A 17,765-nucleotide genomic window follows, 5' to 3' on the forward strand; every position below is an offset into this window, starting at 1 on the left:
AAATAAATAAATTTCTGGGCAAATTTAACCTTGGTTAAAAGTGTATAAAGAGGCACAATAAAAATACCATTTTTACATTTTTTTAAAATGATTTAAAGGGACACAAAAAGTTTAAAAAACATTGAAATAACTATATATAACTATATATATATATATATATATATATATATATATATATATATATATATATATATATATACACACACACAAAAAAATGAAAAATATTGTAAAATATTATAATAAAATAAAAAAGGGACACAAACAGTAAAAAAAAAACATTAAAATAAATGAATATATATATATATGCAAACAAACCTAAAAAAAAACAGTAATATTGTGAAATATTATTTCAATGTAAAATACCTGTTTTCTATGTGAATATATTTTAAAATGTTATTTATTAATGTGATGCAATGTTGAATTTTCAGCATAATTGTTTCAATCTTGTCACATGATCCTTCAGAAATCATTTTTAATATGCTGATTAATTCTTAAAAATTATTCAAAGGGACACAAAAAGTAAAAAAAAAACAATTAACTAACTGAATATATATATATGCAAAAAAAACCTGGAAAAACAGTAATATTGTGAAATATTATTTCAATGTAAAATACCTGTTTTCTATGTGAATATATTTTAAAATGTAATTTATTCATGTGATGCAATGTTGAATTTTCAGTTCTTTTCAGAATTTTCAATTTTCTAATATGCTGCTTTATTATCAGTGTTAAAAACAGTTGTGCTGCTTAATATTTTAGTGGAACCTGTGATACTTTCTTTAAGGATTCTTTGGTGAATAAAATCTTGAAAAGAACAAGATTTATTTGTAATAGAACTTTTTGTAACAATATAAACTACCATTTAAAAGTCTTTTTTAAAGGAATTAATACTTTTAAGTGATAGCAAAAACTTTAATTGTTAGAAAAGATTTCTATTTTGAATAAATGCTGTACTTTTTGACTTTTTATTCATCAAAGAATCCTGAAAAAAGAATCACAGTTTCCAAAAAAATACAGCAGCACAACTGTTGCCAACATAGATAACAAAAGTATCAAATCAGCATATTAGAATGATTTCTGAAGTGTCATGTGACACTGAAGACTGTACATGGCTGATGAAAATTCAGTTTTGCATCACTTGAATAAATTACATTTTAAAATATATTAAAATAGAAAACCACTATTTTAATTCTTTCTTTATTTTTTGTACTACGTAATTAGTTATTTAATAACATATCTACAAAGTGTGTTAATAAAGTTAGGTAGTAAATATCATAGGTATGTATAGCCATGTATATAAATATTCAAAATTGCATTTTATTCCATAACACGTGGACATGAGGTTGAAGGGGGTTTATTTGCACTTTTTTTTTCATGAGATAAACATAATACGTTAATACGTACAACTGTAGTGCATACACAGCTCATATTAAAAAATTGAAAAGCATACTGAAAATCCAGAATAAAAAAATACATGAATATTCAGCACCAACAGAAATGTTCTTGCCATTCTACTGCTTGTGTCACTGGAACATTGAGTCATACAGCTAAAGTTACTGTGTTTCAAACGGTCTCTACAGAAAGTCTTCAAGTGCTTAGTTAGACATACATGTACGAGAAGAACACATACCTCAGTTAGCTGTCTGGTGGCTTTTAACAGGGTTTTAAAAGGTTAGTGGTTGTGCAGCTCATCGATCAAAAGTGAAGCAGAATTTTTCTGACTTGTTTTGGAACATGCAGATCAATAGTCACTAATGCACAGCGTTAAAGTTCAGTGAACAACTGATGGAATTCAACTGGCATTACACTGTTCAGAATTCTAGAATAAACATAAAGCTACAGCGAAGTAACAGGGAATGTAGACTTCTACTCAGTCCTAAATTTTTAGATTAGTTACACAACTAAATTTGATATGCAACATAGTAAACAATTCTTCATAATTCACATTTTAGAAGGTCAGGTACGTGTGCTTATAAACGACATTAGGAAAATTAAAAACGCTTCATATAAATGTATTAGCAATACAAGTGACCTGAGAAACAATCATCTTGTATTGCCTAAGATAATAAAAAAAGAACAAATATTAACATCTCAATGCAAAGGAAAACTGGTTGTACCTGCTGTCAGAAAGTGTTGTCAATTGGTCACTGTACTGTAAGTGTTGTAAGTGTAGAGAGGCGTAAGTGTAACTCGTGAAATAAACACTGAGGTAAATGTATAGTCATCTGCCAACACATTAAAACAGTTAAAATATTAAATAACTTTACAACGGTTCACATTTTCAAGCCATGACCAAATACACAAACTAATAATGTTCCCATTTTAAACATATTTCCAGTTGCTATCTTGAAACAGCAGCTTACGTAAAACGCACTGTTGTTCATGTAAAATTAGTAAAAGGGTCTGTCATTTATTTAGCATTTTAACACAACCTTCACTATTTGACTGAATATGAAGAACAAAACACCCTGTAACATTATGGATGACCAAATCTCTTCCAACGTATACCTTGTTTTCCAGTTTCCACAGAAATATATTTTTCCCTCGTACACACACAAATATATAGAAAAACACAGGAATTTAGTTGCAAGTGATTCAAATTAAATCATTTTCATCAGATGTGAGGTTGTCGAAAATGTAGGTGTTTAGTTGCAGACTTCTAAGTGTTGTTACCAGATTCCACTCGAACGACCTCCAGGTGGAGCCAGAATCCTTGCGGAAGCTCTCTTTGGAACATTATCATCAATTTGGGCACCTAGAAAAAAATCAAAAAGATTGAGTTACACAGGTTACTGTAATTGTAAATTCTATTTCTTTGAAATCATGGGGATCAGTGGGTTAAAGGTCCAAATTCAGTTTCAATGCAGCTTCAAAGAGCTCTACCCAATCCCAGCCAAAGAATAAAGGTAATATCTAGCGAATCGATTGGTTATTTCCTAAAAAAATACTAATTTATATACTTTTTAACCACAAATGCTTGTCTTGCACACTAGTAATCATGTTGGAAAGGTCATGCATGACATAGGCGGCACTACTGACCCAGTGTTTAGAAAGCAAACTTGCCAAAAAGTCAAACGCCCTTTACATAAAACAACTGTGCTGGATGATCTTGAAGTTGGAGGAGAAAATGAGATGGAGCTTTTCGCTCTACACCACCTTTTGAAATACACAAAAGAAGAACACGAACTTCGCGGAAGCGCATTTGTGGTTAGAAAGTATATACGTTTTCATTTTACATTTTTTTAGAAAATGATTGATCTTTCCAGCTATACTGTAAAATTAAATTCCATGGCTTTTAAGGACTTTTCAAGCACTACTTTTATGGATTTTCAACAGAGGTCTCACTTATCAAACATTTTTCAAATTCTAAAAAAGATAAATAGATAAATAAAATACACGCTTCAAAGTAAGAAACACGCTTCTCCATATAGTGGACTACATCGCTGCAGAAGTACAGATCCAGTGTTTACAAAGTGAACGTGCAAAGAAGATCAAAGATCTGAATCAAATGATTTGTCATATTTAATTTTGAGTCCTGATCTAAATCAAATGATTCACACTCTGAAGTCCCAATATTATTTATTGGCATACCCTAACTGTCTTGAACTGGAGCACACAGAGTAAGCATGCACATCGCAAAAATCTGAAGTATTTTTTCTAGAAATACTTTAAAATCACCCTACATCGCTGTTTTACCTTTTTTTTGTAAAGGGCGTTTGACCTTCTTTGCACGTTCACTTGTAAACACTGGGTCGGTACCCTATGCTTGGTACTTCTGCAGCAATGTAGGAACAGAGTGCACACAGAGCTAGACAAGACAAGCATGTGAGGTTAAAAAGTATATAACTGTTTTTTTTTTAAATAACCGATTGTTTCGAGATAAGATAAGACCCTTCTTCCTCGGCTGGGATTGTTTAGAGCCCTTTAAAGCTGCATTGAAACTGCATTTTGGAAGTTCACGGACACCATTGAAGTCCACTATATAGAGATAATTTCTAAAATGTTTTCCTCAATAAACTACAATAACCCGCTGATCCCCATTAAAGTCTACCATATGGAGAAAAATCCTGGAATGTTTTCCTCAAAAACCTTAATTACTTTTAGACTTTTGTACCATTTTATTTTAATGTCAAGTATAAACTGTGCATTTTCTTGAGTATGATAGAATTCAGAGTACTGTACCAGACAAACTAAAGCTGGACTCGTGTAGGTCTCTCACTCCCCCGTGGCGCGTGCAGGGTCGTGGGTTCATGTCCCCATCTGAAGGACCCACCTCCTTCTTTCCTGAATTCTGCACTGCAGCTACGTCTCCAGTGTAGGGCGCACGCTCCACCCCCTTGAGTGCTTGACACTGAGAAGAGGGTCACAAACAAACAGTCGAGTAACTGTGATCCACTGTAATAAAAACATGATATAATGTAGTGAGGTTTGTGGTTTGAGTACCTTCTCCCTCTGGACCATTTTCTTGTAGAGGAAGTCTGGGAAGGTTCGAAGAGGGTAGAACTTTCCTGAGCCCTCAGCACAAGTAAAGATGCCATTTTCATAGACCACACGACCACGGCTGATGGTCACTAGGGGGACGCCGTGACAGCGTAGGTTCTCGTATAGATTTACATCACCGCCCTGCCACTGAGTGGTCACAGAGATGGTCCTATAGACATACAAAAATGTAAAAATACGTCATTTTCTTTCACAATAATTAAATGTTGTTTAATTCTCAGCTGATTTGAATTCGATTTTTTATTATGGAGACCTTGTTGATTCTGGATCCCAGACGACTATATCAGCATCGGCTCCAGGGATGATCCTGCCCTTCCTGGGGTAAAGGTTGTAGATCTTTGCAGCATTGGAGCTTGTGACAGCAACAAAACGATTCTCATCCATCTTGCCTCCAACCTATTATGAAAGAAAGATAGATAGAATGAGCTCAAAAAAGTTTTTTATTCTTGATGTACCTGACACTTTCTGTCCTCTCCATGATGTTTTGCCTTTGTTGTGGTTTGTGCAGCAACATAACTGTCTATAATATTAATATGTATGCTATATTAATATTAATACAATATTGTTATATAATTTTTTTATGATATATTACTTATATACAGTTGAGGTCAAACATTTACATACACCTTGCAGAATCTGCTAAATGTTAATTATTTTACCAATTTAAAATAAGAGGGATCATTTTTTATTTAGTACTGACCTGAATAAGATATTTTACATTAAGAAGATTACAAATAGTCCACATGAGAAAATAATAGATGGATTTATAAAGTTTACATATACTTGATTATTAATACTGTGTTTAATACTGCATTTTTATGTATTTGAACCCTTTCCAACAATGACTCTATGATTTTGAGATTCATCTTTTCATAACTGAGGGACTCATGCAATTATTACAGAAGGTTCAAACGCTCACTGATTCTCGAAAAGGAAAAAAGATGTATCAAGAACCAGGGGGTGATAACTTTTTGAATTTGAAGATCAGGGTAAATGTAACTTATTTTGTCTTCTGGGAAACATGTAATTATCTTCTGTAGATTCTGAAGGGCAGTACGATATTTAGGCAAAATAAGAAAAATCAGGGGTAAATATGGGATAAATCTTTATACCCCTGGGTTTTAATGCATCGTTTTTCCTTATTATTCCTTATTTCCTTATTTACATCACTGAGCGTTTGAACCTTCTGTAATAGTAATAGTTGTGGACTAAATGTAAATGTCTTTTATGTGTAATATCTTATTCAGGTTAGTACTAAATAAAAAATAACATGCATTTTGTATGAACCCTTATATTTTGGTAAAATAATCAACATTTTGCAGATTCTGCAATGTGTATGTAAACTTTTGAGATCAACTGTACACTACTATTCAAAGGTTTGGGGTCAGAAAGATTTTTTTTAAAGAAATTAATGTTTTATTCTGCAAGGATGCATTAAACTGATCAAAAGTGACAACAAAGATATTTGTTATACAATAAATATTTAAATAAATGCTATTCTTTTGAACCCTCTATTCGTCAAAGAATTCAGTAAAAAAAAATGCAGCATGGTTTCCAAAAAAATATTAAGCAGCACAACTGTTTTAGGTTTGACACTAAAGACTCAGGAATAAAACAAAAAAACAAAAAATGAAACCTTGTATAGAATCTTATTAAAAAACGTTTTAAATTCTAACAATGTTACACAAAATGTTACTGTTTGTGCTGTATTTTTGATTACATATAAGCATTCATATAATTAGTGAGCATAAGGAACTTCTTTTACAAAAATTTAAAATATCTTAATCTTGATAGTAATTATTTGCATGCTCATGTTGTTGCATAACTTTTTGGATCCATCCAAAGTCACATAGTGTAAATAATACTCATGAGCTACACTTTCAGCATACTAACTGCAAGTATTAATGATTATCAAATGAATACTAAGACTGATTTTAAGAATCCCTGGTTGTATCTCAGTTTGCATATAATCCATACTTTCCCGTAAGTGTTTAATAAAGTATTCTAAAAAGTATTATGCATATTACAAAAATGGTATATCAGAGGTGCCATTATGGTGTACCATTTTTAAAGTATTCATTCATGCATACATTTTAGCCGTTTTACAACCATTATGGAAGAGGTTAACAATAATTCTTTCAGATGTTAGAAACAGCTGGAGAAGGAGGAAGAAATTGTTGAATAAAGTTGTTATTTTTGTTTTCTTTGCGCACAAAAAGTATTCTCATAGCTTCATAACATTACAGGCTAACCACTAATGGCACATTGACTATTTTTTGATGTCCTTACTACCTATCTGGGTCTTGAACTTTTCAGTTACGTTGCTATCTAAGCAGGATCAGAAACCTCTCGGATTTGATCAAAAATATCTTAATTTATGTTCTAAAGATGAACAATGGTCTTACGGGTTTGAAACTACATAACGGTGAGAATTAATGACAGAATTTTAATTTTTGGATAAACTAACCCTTCAAATTCACACCTGGTTGGTGTTAATTGGTTAACATTTATTCAAAAACAAGACATGTTTAATTGAAGTCCTGTGTGTATTTCAGCTGCAGTTTTTTACAAGTACTGGCTATATAAACATTGATACTAGTCACTAGTCTGATGCTAGTCAGCAGTGTGGCTTCTGTCATTAACCGAAACTTACCACTCCCCGCTCCCACATAACGCTCATGCGGTCCTGCACTCCAGGAACACCGTGAGGGATTTTAGTGAAGTCGTCTTTGCCCATCGCCTTCTGTTTAGTGGTGAAGGGTCGGTGGTCCGACGTCACAACGTTCAGAGAGTCACTACATCACAGTGAAAAGATTTTTCTGTGATAATACTACATGTATATGATTAAATGAAACTACCATGTGGTGAATCCGCTTACTTTCCCAGAAGGCTGAGCAGGTAATTAGGTGTGTTGGGGTCCAGTCTAAGTGGTGGCACAGTGACGAAAGCAGCTGCGTGGGCCCAGTCCTGGTGATAGTACTGCAGCCCGTTTAACACAGCATGAGCAGTGGTGGTCTCTCCATGCACCACCTTCCCTGTCGACCAATCACACGTTAGTATTCCGAGTCACATGTCATTCATTAGTAAAGATTTAGATGTCATATATTAAATTAAAATGGTGTGATTTGGCCTGGAGTGCCATTGCCTGGCTCTTACCCTGCATTTTGGCGGATGCTAAAACATCCCCTGCTGACATGCTGGACACATTCACAAGATATATGGGGCAATGGGCCTAAGACACAAAAAAACAGAAAACATTAATTTTGATCAAATTTAAAGTTCTTAAAGGGGTTATTGCATGCAAAATTTACTTTTACATATATTATTGTTTAAACATAAATGTGTTTTGGTTTACACAACCACCCTATAATGATAAAAATCCACTTTTCTTTTTAAATCACCATAAATCATAATCACTTTTCAGATCAAGCCATTCACAGATTCTTGGCAGAATAACGTAGTTCTGCACAGGTCCCTCCCATGTCTGTTGACTGACACTGATGTTTTAGCATAAACCCATCCTGATTGAGCTGTAAACTATTTGCTATTGTTTCGACGCTGGAGCAGTAGACTTGTTTAAGTAGACAAGAACATCTCCTAAGCGACTGAGGTGTTCTGTTGTTGGATGTTATAATGAACATAGCAGTCGTCATTTACTCCTGCATCTGAGCCGGTAAAGACAGAGAGGATTACTTTTGTTTTTGAAGGCTCTCCGATCTACCTAAATGTCATATCACTCATGATCCAGCTTCACCTACAAAAGATCTGTGTCAGTTCCGTGACAAATGCGGCTAAAGTTAACAGTCTCTGAGAACTGCTCGTCACCCCATGGAAGAGAGGGGCGGAGTGAACAAAGCTCATTAGCATTTAAAGGGACATGCTCTTTAACAACTCGCTGTGAACTGTTTTTGCTGAGGTAAAAAGGGTGTTGTTTTCCACTACCATTGAAAAATTTTAACCAAAGTATGTTATAGACTTTTCATTAAAACCCTAAAGAATCATACCAACTTGTAAAATGGGCATTCAATGACCCCTTTAAACAATCAATTAATCAGTAACTTGCATGTTCCAAAAATGTCATTCATTCATGGTAAATTTGGGTCAACATGTCAATCATGCTGCTATCTTGACATTTTGTTATACTGCATATGCAATATACTGTGTGTACATATGTTTCAGCTGTGAAAAACAGTAAAATAAAAACACAAAGTACCCTCTTGTTTCAAAGTTTGGGGTAAGTATGTTTTTTTAATGAATATTTTTGTTCAGCAAAGATGCATTAAATTACATTTATGTAACAAATGTTGTTCTTTTGAACTTTATATTCAGTTAAAAATACTAGAAAAAATGTTTCATGGTTTCTAACAAAACCAGATACAAAGCAGCACAACTGTTTTCAACATAAATAATACGATTTAAGATTTCGCATATGCATTTATTTGTTTAAAAATGCAATAAAAACAATATTTTGAAATATTATTACAATTAAAAATTATTTTTCTATTTTAATATATTTTTAAATATAATTTATTACTGTGATGTCAAGTCTAAATTTTCAGCAGCCATTACTCCAGTCTTCAGTAACACATGATCCTTCAGAAATCATTATAATGTTTTTGGTGCTCAATAAACATTTCTTATTGTTATCAATGTTAAAACAGGTTTTTTGTAAACTATAATACATATTTTTAGTATTTTTTGCTGAATAGAAAGCTCAATAGCAGAAAAAAAAACATAACATATGTTGTTAATTCAATTTATGATTGATTTGATTAAACTTTTCTCTATTATTATTTTTTTGAGGGACTTGCATGCAATTACACATTTATGCTTAATACTGATATTTAATGTAAATATGTGACCCTGGACCACAAAACCAGTCATAAGGGTCTTTGATATTGAGTAAACAAGCTTTCCATTAATGTATGGTTTGTTAGGATAGGACAATATTTGGCTGAGATACAACTATTTGAACATTTGGATTCTGAGAAATAGATTATTGAGAAAAATATTAAGAAAATCACCTTTAAAGGTGTCCAAATGAAGTTCTTAGCAATGCATATTACTAATCAGAAATTAAGTTCTCATTATGGAACATGATCTTTACTTAATATCCTAATATTTTTTTTTTTTTTTTAAGATTTATTTTTGCCTTTATTGAGATAGGACAGATGAGAAGTGACAGGAAACGAAGTGGGAGACAGATGAGGATCAAGTCGGGATTCTGACCCGTACAATGTATTTTTGGCTACTGCTACAAATACACCTGTGCGACTGGTTTTATGGTCCAGGGTCACCTATCATTAATGCAGTTATACACTTAATGCCATTATTTCAGTCTGTAAACTTCAATCCCCCACTCTCTCCATGTCAAAATTCTATGGGGCTGTAGGAAAATTCTCATATTACTGAATTACAATACATTTTCAGTGTTTGCACTACCCATGTGTTTTAATTCTGAAATACAGAATCTTTGTTTGCTATAATTAACACTAAAACACTCATGTGTAGAACTACGGACACAGCAAATTGTGTATAAAAGGCCAAATTGTCATCACCATGTTAGTATTTCAAAAGCATCACTTCTGAACCAAAAACAGCAGTTGCAGCTGTAAATAATTAGTTTAAAAAGAAACTGAATACATCAACACTAATACATCATACTCACTCTGTTAGCGATGGTTATGGCTCGGTGGACGGCCTCTGCTTCCAGCTGCACATGGAAAATTCCCAAGGTAAGTGAGAAAACACAAAAGTCACCAGTGAAACTTAATGATGAACAGACGCCTAAGAGTATTAATAATCCATGGAAATGTAATATGGAGATGGGAAAGACTAGGAGCTGGAGAGAGAGTGGCAGCGTGACTAATATCTTAAAGGAAAACAATTTCATGGTCAAACGATTTGAATGGTTACTTTACCTCCTCAGGTCTGCTTATCTCAATGCCCTCCGGTCCACTAATACCCAGATCCAGTGCTTCTCTGGCACCCTAGTGTGCATAAATAAGAACATGCGATAACATGATAAATAACAACTGTGCATGAGGAAAGACATGATCCCACCTAGACAGCATTTTTAAATCAGTGTAGTAACATTATTTAGGATAATCTGGGCCAATATCAAGGCAGCATCACATTAACTAACGTAAAAGTAAGGTTGGTAATTTCATATAACACAAATAATTATTGCTGAAATAAAACATCAAAAGTGATACTTATAGTGTGTGAAGCTGCTGCCTATGTATAGCTCACTAGGTTTTGGAGCAGATAAGGTTTTGCACCAGTTCCCTGATTTATACCTCTGCAACCAGCTCTCCATTTTCCGCATGGACTCTGGCCACAGCACCGATGTCCTTACAGTTCTGCAGGGCCTGAAACAGCTCGCTGTCCCTCAGCATGTACATGTCCTTATACGCCATGTACATCTGGAAAGAGTTTACCCCTTTGTCCCGCACCAGTGTCTCCATTTGAGCCCTAACCTAAATGCAAAAGGGACATCTGTCTTAGAATGAAGGCTAATGTTACAGTAGGACTGAAATTTTCAGCACATTTTACACTTTTGCATATTCAGCAAACACAGACTTTGTACCTTTGGTCCCCACCAGGTCACTCCCACATGAAGAGCGTAGTCACAGCAGGCCTTGGCATCAGCGTGAGAGCGGCACATTTCATAAGCATCCAACAATGATTCGTTCTTCTCTGGCAGCACGTGACCAATCACCATAGTGGTGCCTCCAGCCAGAGCAGCCTAGGAAATAAACAAAAAACAGACTGACTGCTGCGGGATCCATACAGCATCAATACAAATCACTCGGTTTAATGGGCCAACGACAACATAAAATAATAGTGACATGCACACAAAAGCTTTGCATGAAATGAAACGTTGAATAACAGCACTCAGAAAACATTAATCATGGTAAATTAGATCTGTATTTGAGAACTGTATACGAAAGGTTTTCGGAATAGTTGCTAAGTGGTTGCTAGGGTGTTTTGTGTAGTTGTTTATAGGTGTTTATATGCATTTACACTTACATTTATTCAATTAGCAGACGGTTATACCTAAAGCAATTTATATGATGTTTTCAGGGTGTTCTAAAGGTTGTTAGGATGTTGTGATGTTCTGGATGTTTCTATGGCATTACAGCCATTACTAGGGTGTGCTGCTGGTTGCTGGGATGCTGATTGTTGCTAAGGAATTGCAAGGCTGTGTATTATGTGTTCTGGTGGTTGACAAGATGCTCTGATTGTTGCTTCTAAAGGGTGTTCTGGTGGTTGCTCTGATTGTTTCTACAGCATGGTGTTCTGGTGGTTGCCAGGATGTTCTGATATTTGCTAGGTCATTGCTAAGGTAATCTGGTGGTTGTTAGGGATTTCTGAGGCTGTTTTTTATGGCAGTTTCTAGGGCATTGCTGGCATCGCTGGGGTGTTCTGGTCGCTGCTGTGATGCTTTGATCATTGCTAGGGTGTTGTAAGAGTCGTCTGATGTTAGAGTGTTCTGTTGGTTGCTAAGATGCTCTGATTGTTGCTAGAACAGGGTGTTCTAGTGGTTGTGAGGATGCTCAAATTTTTGCTACAACAGGATGTTCCTTTTGGTTTCTAGGATGCCCTGATTGTTGCTACAGCAGGGTGTTCTGACAATTTCTTGGATGCTCTGACTCTTCCTACAGCAGGTTGTTCTGGTGCTTGCTGAGATGCTCTGATTTCTGCTAGAGCGGGGTGTTTTGGTGGTTGCGAGGATGCTCTGATTGTTGCTACAGGAGGGTGTTCCAGTGGTTGCTGGAATATTCAGATTGTTGCTATAGCAGGGTGTTCTGGTGGGTGCTGGAAAGTTCTGATTGTTGCTACAGCAGGGTGTTCTAGTGGTTGCTGGGATGTTCTGACTTTGCCTAAAGCAGGGTGTTATGGTGGTTCCTGGAATGCTCTGATTGTTGCTACAACAAGGTATTCTGTTAGTGGCTGGGATGTTCTGATTGTTGGTACAGCAGGGTGTTTCAGTGGTTGCTGGAATATTCCGATTGTTACTATAGCAGGGTGTTCTAGTGGTTGCTGGGATGTTCTGATTGTTGCTACAGCAGGGGATTCTTGTGGTTGCTCTGATCGTTTCTTCAGCAGGGTGTTCTGGTGGTTGCTAGGAGGCACAGATTGTTGGTTCAACAGGGCGTTCTGGTGGTTGCTGGGATTCTCTGATTGTTGCTACAACAGTGTATTCTGTTGGTTGCTGGGATGCTCTGATTATTGGTACAGCAGGGTGTTCTGGTGGCTGTCAGAATGCTCTGTTTTGTTTTATAACAGGGTGTTCTGGTGGTTTCTGTAATCCTCTGATTGTGGCTACAGCAGGGTGTTCTAGTGGTTTCTGGTATGCTCCAATTGTTACTATAGCAGGGTGTTCTGGTGGTTGCTGGAATGCTCTGATTGTTGGTACAGCAGGGGGTCCGGGTGGTTGCTAGGATGCGCCAATTGTTGGTACAACAGGGAGGGTTGGTGGTTGCTGGAATGCTCTGATTGTTGGTACAGCAGGAGTGTTCTGTTGGTTGCTAGAATGCACAGATTGTTGATACAGAAGGGTGTTCTGGTGGTTGCTAGGATGCTCTGATTGTTGCTAAAGCAGGGTATTCTGGTAGTTCCTGGAATGCTCTGATTGTTGCTACAACAAGGTATTCTGTAGGTTGCTGGGATGTTCTGATTGTTGGTACAGCAGGGTGTTCCAGTGGTTGCTGGAATATTCCGATTGTTACTGTAGCAGGGTGTTCTAGTGGTGATAGGATGCACAGATTGTTGGTTCACCGGGGTGTTCTGGTGGTTGCTAGGATTCTCTGATTGGTGCTACAATAGCGTATTCTGTTGTTTGCTGGGATGCTCTGATTATTGGTACAGCAGGGTTTTTTGGTGGCTGCCAGGATGCTCCAATTGTTGCTATAACAGGGTGTTCTGGTGGTTTATGGGATGCTCTGATTGTTGGTGGGGAACTGAAATGCTGTTTTTACAATGTTCTGGTGTTTCCAGGATATTCTGGCTGTTTCTGCAGCATTGCTGGCATTACTTGGATGTTCTGGTTGCTGCTGGGATATTGTAAATTATTGCTAAGGCATCGTAAGGGTCTTATGATGGTTGCCAGGGCATTGTTAGACTGATGTTAGAGTGTTCTGGTGGTTTTGGGATGTTGTGATTGCTGCTGGGGAATTGCAAGGCTGTTTTTAAGGTGTTCTTTTGGTTAGGCTATACTGATTGTTTCTAGGCCCTTGTTAGGGTGTTCTAGTGGTTTCTAGAGCATTATGGGCATTACCAGGGTGTTCTGATGGTTGCCAGGGCATTGCTAGGCTGATGTTAGGGTGTTCTTGTAGGCCTTATGGCGCATCTCTTGAGATAAGTCTGAAGATTATCCACCATAATGTTATACAATAATAATATTAATTGCTCATAATGCTTAAGCCAACAACACTAATTAATATGTCACAATATCTGTTTGATCATAATGTTCTACAGAAAAATACACAATTAGTGCAAGGCCTTTTTTCAGTACAAGGAAACAATAATAAACAGTAATTCAATCACTAAAATGGTCCTCTTTAAAAGCATCTCTCAGCTGACACAATCCGGTCAGCCACATCCACTAAAGGGGCGTGTATTTGTGCACCATTGTCTTCCAGCACAATGGCACGAGTGAAAGGCTTTTGCAGCAGTCTTTGCAGCAGTGCTCCTGTATCTATGGAAACAGAATCTGATCTCCATTTGTCTCTGCGCCTGGCGAGACTCATGGCGGTGGCGGGGAGGAGGGGGGAAGAGAATGCCACTTGTGTTGCCAAGGCTAACAATAACAGCGCCGATAACAACTCTTTATTTGTCATCTCAAAGCCCCCAGCACTCTGGGAGTAAGAGCGTGTATGTATTTGTGAGGGTGAATCGTGCCCTGCGGTTGACGGACACAGACTGTGAGTGTGCAATGCTCACTCTTGCATCTCAGTGTCTGCTAAGTGACCCATGGGATTTATTTAGGCAGGGCTGCTGAAGCGAGCACATCTCTGCTTTTGAAGTATTTATAAAACAAGAACAAATGAATGTGACATTAAATGGATGTTACATAACACATCATTTCAGTTTAGATCTTCCACTGTATAAAAATGTTGATTTGGAATAAGAATAAACTCATATTGCATAAAATAGGAAAATCCAAATGCATTTTAGAAAAAATATTTAGAATATAATACTCTAAGCAGTACTACCACACTAGATACTTTTGAGGAGAAGAACTTATTGAGTTGTTGTGAGATAATAGACCCCTGACAGATGGTGGGAGCAACCCAAGGTGTGGGGGGTCTAAAGACTAAAAATCGATCTTTTGCTTTTACTTTTTCTCTATATGCCCCAACTGGAACCATGTTATTTCACCTTAGAAGTGACAAAGCTAAAGCCTTAAGCCATTTTAATAACGTCCCTTCTTTTACATTTGATTGAACTAATGCATGAAAAATAAAACCTTAATGTATGCAAAATGACAAAAAATAAATATATTGTGGCCATGAATTAAGAATTTGTTTCAACAATATATTAATTTGTTACATTGTTTTTGGTCAATTGTGGCCACAATTTATTTAAATTAAAACAAGAAACAAATTAATCAAAAATAGCCACAAATGAAGTCTTAGTGACAATTACTTAATTAATATACACAATATTTATTTTTTTCTTACTTGTGTGCGGTGCTCTCGACCATTTAATGAGAACGTAATTTTTTGGTGCTTTTGACAGTTTAGTAACAGATGAGAAGAAACATTTTTTACATTTATTTTTAATTTATTTTGAGCCAAGAAAGAATATGGGATCAGTATGTAGCGCAAGCGCGATTCAAACCTACATTTCCCACATGAGTAACATTGCACTCAAAGAATTTACTAACAGCCAGGCCACAGATATGGCACACACTGCAAAAAATGCTTTTTTTACTTAGATTTATCTAAAAATTCTTAAATCAAGGAGGATTTTCTAGACAAGTAAAAATCATTTTCTTGTTTTCAGTAAAAACAAGTCAAAATGAAGTGAGTTTTTGCTTAGAACAAGCAAAATAATCTGCCAATGGGGTAAGAAAAATAATCTTATTTCAAACAGAAAAGATTATTTTTCTTACCCCACTGGCAGATTTGTTAGCTTGCTTTTCCTTCTTGATTTGAGAATTTTTTATATTTTTGGTGGAAACAAGACAAAAAATCTAAGTAGGAAAAGCATTTTTTGCAGTGCAGAAATAGGGAACTGGTGTATGATCGGAAAAATGAATTTAACACTTCTTTAAAATAATTAGATGCTATTTTAGCTGGGAATCGAAATGTTCAAAACCACAGCAAGAGTGTTTCAGTTAGCTAGACATTAGTTAACATAAATCAGTATTTTACTTCTGTAATGTGACATTTCCAGGTCAAATAGGATATTTAAAAGAAATAAACATAAGGTGGGACTTATTTTTAACTATTAGGAATTGAATGGATTGTGAAAGGAGGAGGAGCGATGAAAAATAAGGTCTTGCTGATGTCAGTCGAATAAAATTGCTGCTCAGAAATGGAACAAGATTTCTTTAGAATAAAATGGACTGATACAGTAAATAATTCCCTATAAGACTAATACCATGTATTATGCTAGTCAATTCTGAATAAAAGCTGACTTTCATACCTTGGTGCCGCTGTAGAAGTCATCCGCGGTGCTGGCGTTCATAAAGCTCTCATTCAGGTGAACACTGGTGTCTATGCCACCCGGAAGCACCAGCTTTCCTGTGGCATCTATAACCTTGGCCCCACCTGGGATCATCAGCTCTTTGCCCACCTGCTGGATAATGCCATTTTCGATGTACACATCTGCTTCTTGCGTGAAGTCATCATTCACAACTTTACCTCCCTTTATGAGGATGCGCACTGTTGCCGAGCTGGAAGACATGGTTCAACCTAACAAAAAAATCAAGAGACAGCGTTGATGTGTATTATATAACCCTACTGGATCTTTTTACTAATTAATTTTGATGACTTATTCAGTAATATATAATTAATGCTTACACATATTGGAAACATGAATAAAAACTATAATAGTAAAATCTCTTTTAGAGAAAGAGTTTTTTTGGTAACACTTTACAATAAGGTTCATTAGGTAGTTAAAATTAGTTAACTACATTAGTTAACATGAGCTAAGAATGAACAATACTTCTACAGCATTCATTAATCTTAGTTAATGTTAATTTCAGCATTTACTAACGCATTATGAAACAAAAGTTCTGTTTGTTAACATTAGTTACTGCACTGTGAACTAACATGAACAAACACAAACTGTATTTTTATTAACTAACATTAAAAAAGATTAATAAATACTGTATTAAATGTATTGTTCATTGTTAATTAATACATTAACTAATGTCAACAAATTATACCTTATTGTAAAGTATTACCGTTTTTTGGTAACATTTTACAATAAGGTTCCAATAGTTAATGTTAGTTAATATATTAACTAACATGAATAAACAATGAGCGATACCTTTATTAGAGTATTTATTCATATTTAATGTTAGTTAATGAAAAGATTGTTATTGTCATTGTTAGTTCATGTTAATTCACAGTGCAGTAACTAATTTTTAACAAGCACAACTTTTGATTTTAATAATGCATTACTAAATGCTGAAATTAATATTAACTAAGATTCATAAATGCTGTAGAAGTATTGATCATTCTTAGTTCATGTGGACTAAAGTAGTTAGCTAATGAACCCTATTGTAACTATTTTTGGGGGTCTTTTTTATAAAAATGTTTTGGTAACACATTTACAATAAGGTTCCAATGGTTAATGCTAGTTAATATATTAACTAACATGAATGAACAATGAGCAATACCTTTATTACAGTATTTATTCATCTTTGTTAATGTTAGTTGATGAAAATACAGTCATTCATTGTTAGTTTAATGTTAATTCACAGAGCATTAACTAATTTTTAACAAGCACAACTTTTGATTTTAATAATGCATTTATAAATGTTTGAATTAACATTAACTAAGATTATTAAATGCTGTAGAAGTATTTATCATTCTTAGTTCATGTTAACTAAAGTAGTTAGCTAATGTTAGCTAATGAACTATTTTTGGGGGTCTTTTTTATACATTTTTTTTGGTAACACTTTGCAATAAGGTTTCTAGTAGGTAATGTTAACACGAATTAGCAATCGACAATACATTTATTACAGTATTTATTCATCTTTGTTAATACTAGTGAATAAAAATACAGTTTGTTCATGTTAGTTC

At 35.2% G+C, this 17,765-nt stretch overlaps 1 protein-coding gene across 1 annotated transcript in view; it reads right to left on the bottom strand.

Moving 5' to 3' along the window:
• Positions 1-1,338: 1,338 nt before the first annotated feature.
• dpysl5a (dihydropyrimidinase like 5a) overlaps positions 1,339-17,765 on the bottom strand; it is a 19,741-nt gene continuing 3,314 nt past the window's right edge. The window contains exons 2-13 of the mRNA XM_073826539.1: positions 16,159-16,427; positions 11,090-11,248; positions 10,800-10,979; positions 10,422-10,490; positions 10,169-10,213; positions 7,657-7,732; positions 7,379-7,535; positions 7,154-7,295; positions 4,754-4,896; positions 4,444-4,651; positions 4,183-4,351; positions 1,339-2,755 (exon numbers count right to left, since the gene is read on the bottom strand). Of these exons, the coding sequence (XP_073682640.1) occupies positions 2,670-2,755; positions 4,183-4,351; positions 4,444-4,651; positions 4,754-4,896; positions 7,154-7,295; positions 7,379-7,535; positions 7,657-7,732; positions 10,169-10,213; positions 10,422-10,490; positions 10,800-10,979; positions 11,090-11,248; positions 16,159-16,419 (1,695 nt within the window). The 5' untranslated portion in view covers positions 16,420-16,427 and the 3' untranslated portion in view covers positions 1,339-2,669. The remainder of the gene's footprint in view (positions 2,756-4,182; positions 4,352-4,443; positions 4,652-4,753; positions 4,897-7,153; positions 7,296-7,378; positions 7,536-7,656; positions 7,733-10,168; positions 10,214-10,421; positions 10,491-10,799; positions 10,980-11,089; positions 11,249-16,158; positions 16,428-17,765) is intronic.

This window comes from Garra rufa, chromosome 21, assembly GCF_049309525.1.
Source record: "Garra rufa chromosome 21, GarRuf1.0, whole genome shotgun sequence".
NCBI lineage: Eukaryota > Metazoa > Chordata > Actinopteri > Cypriniformes > Cyprinidae > Garra > Garra rufa.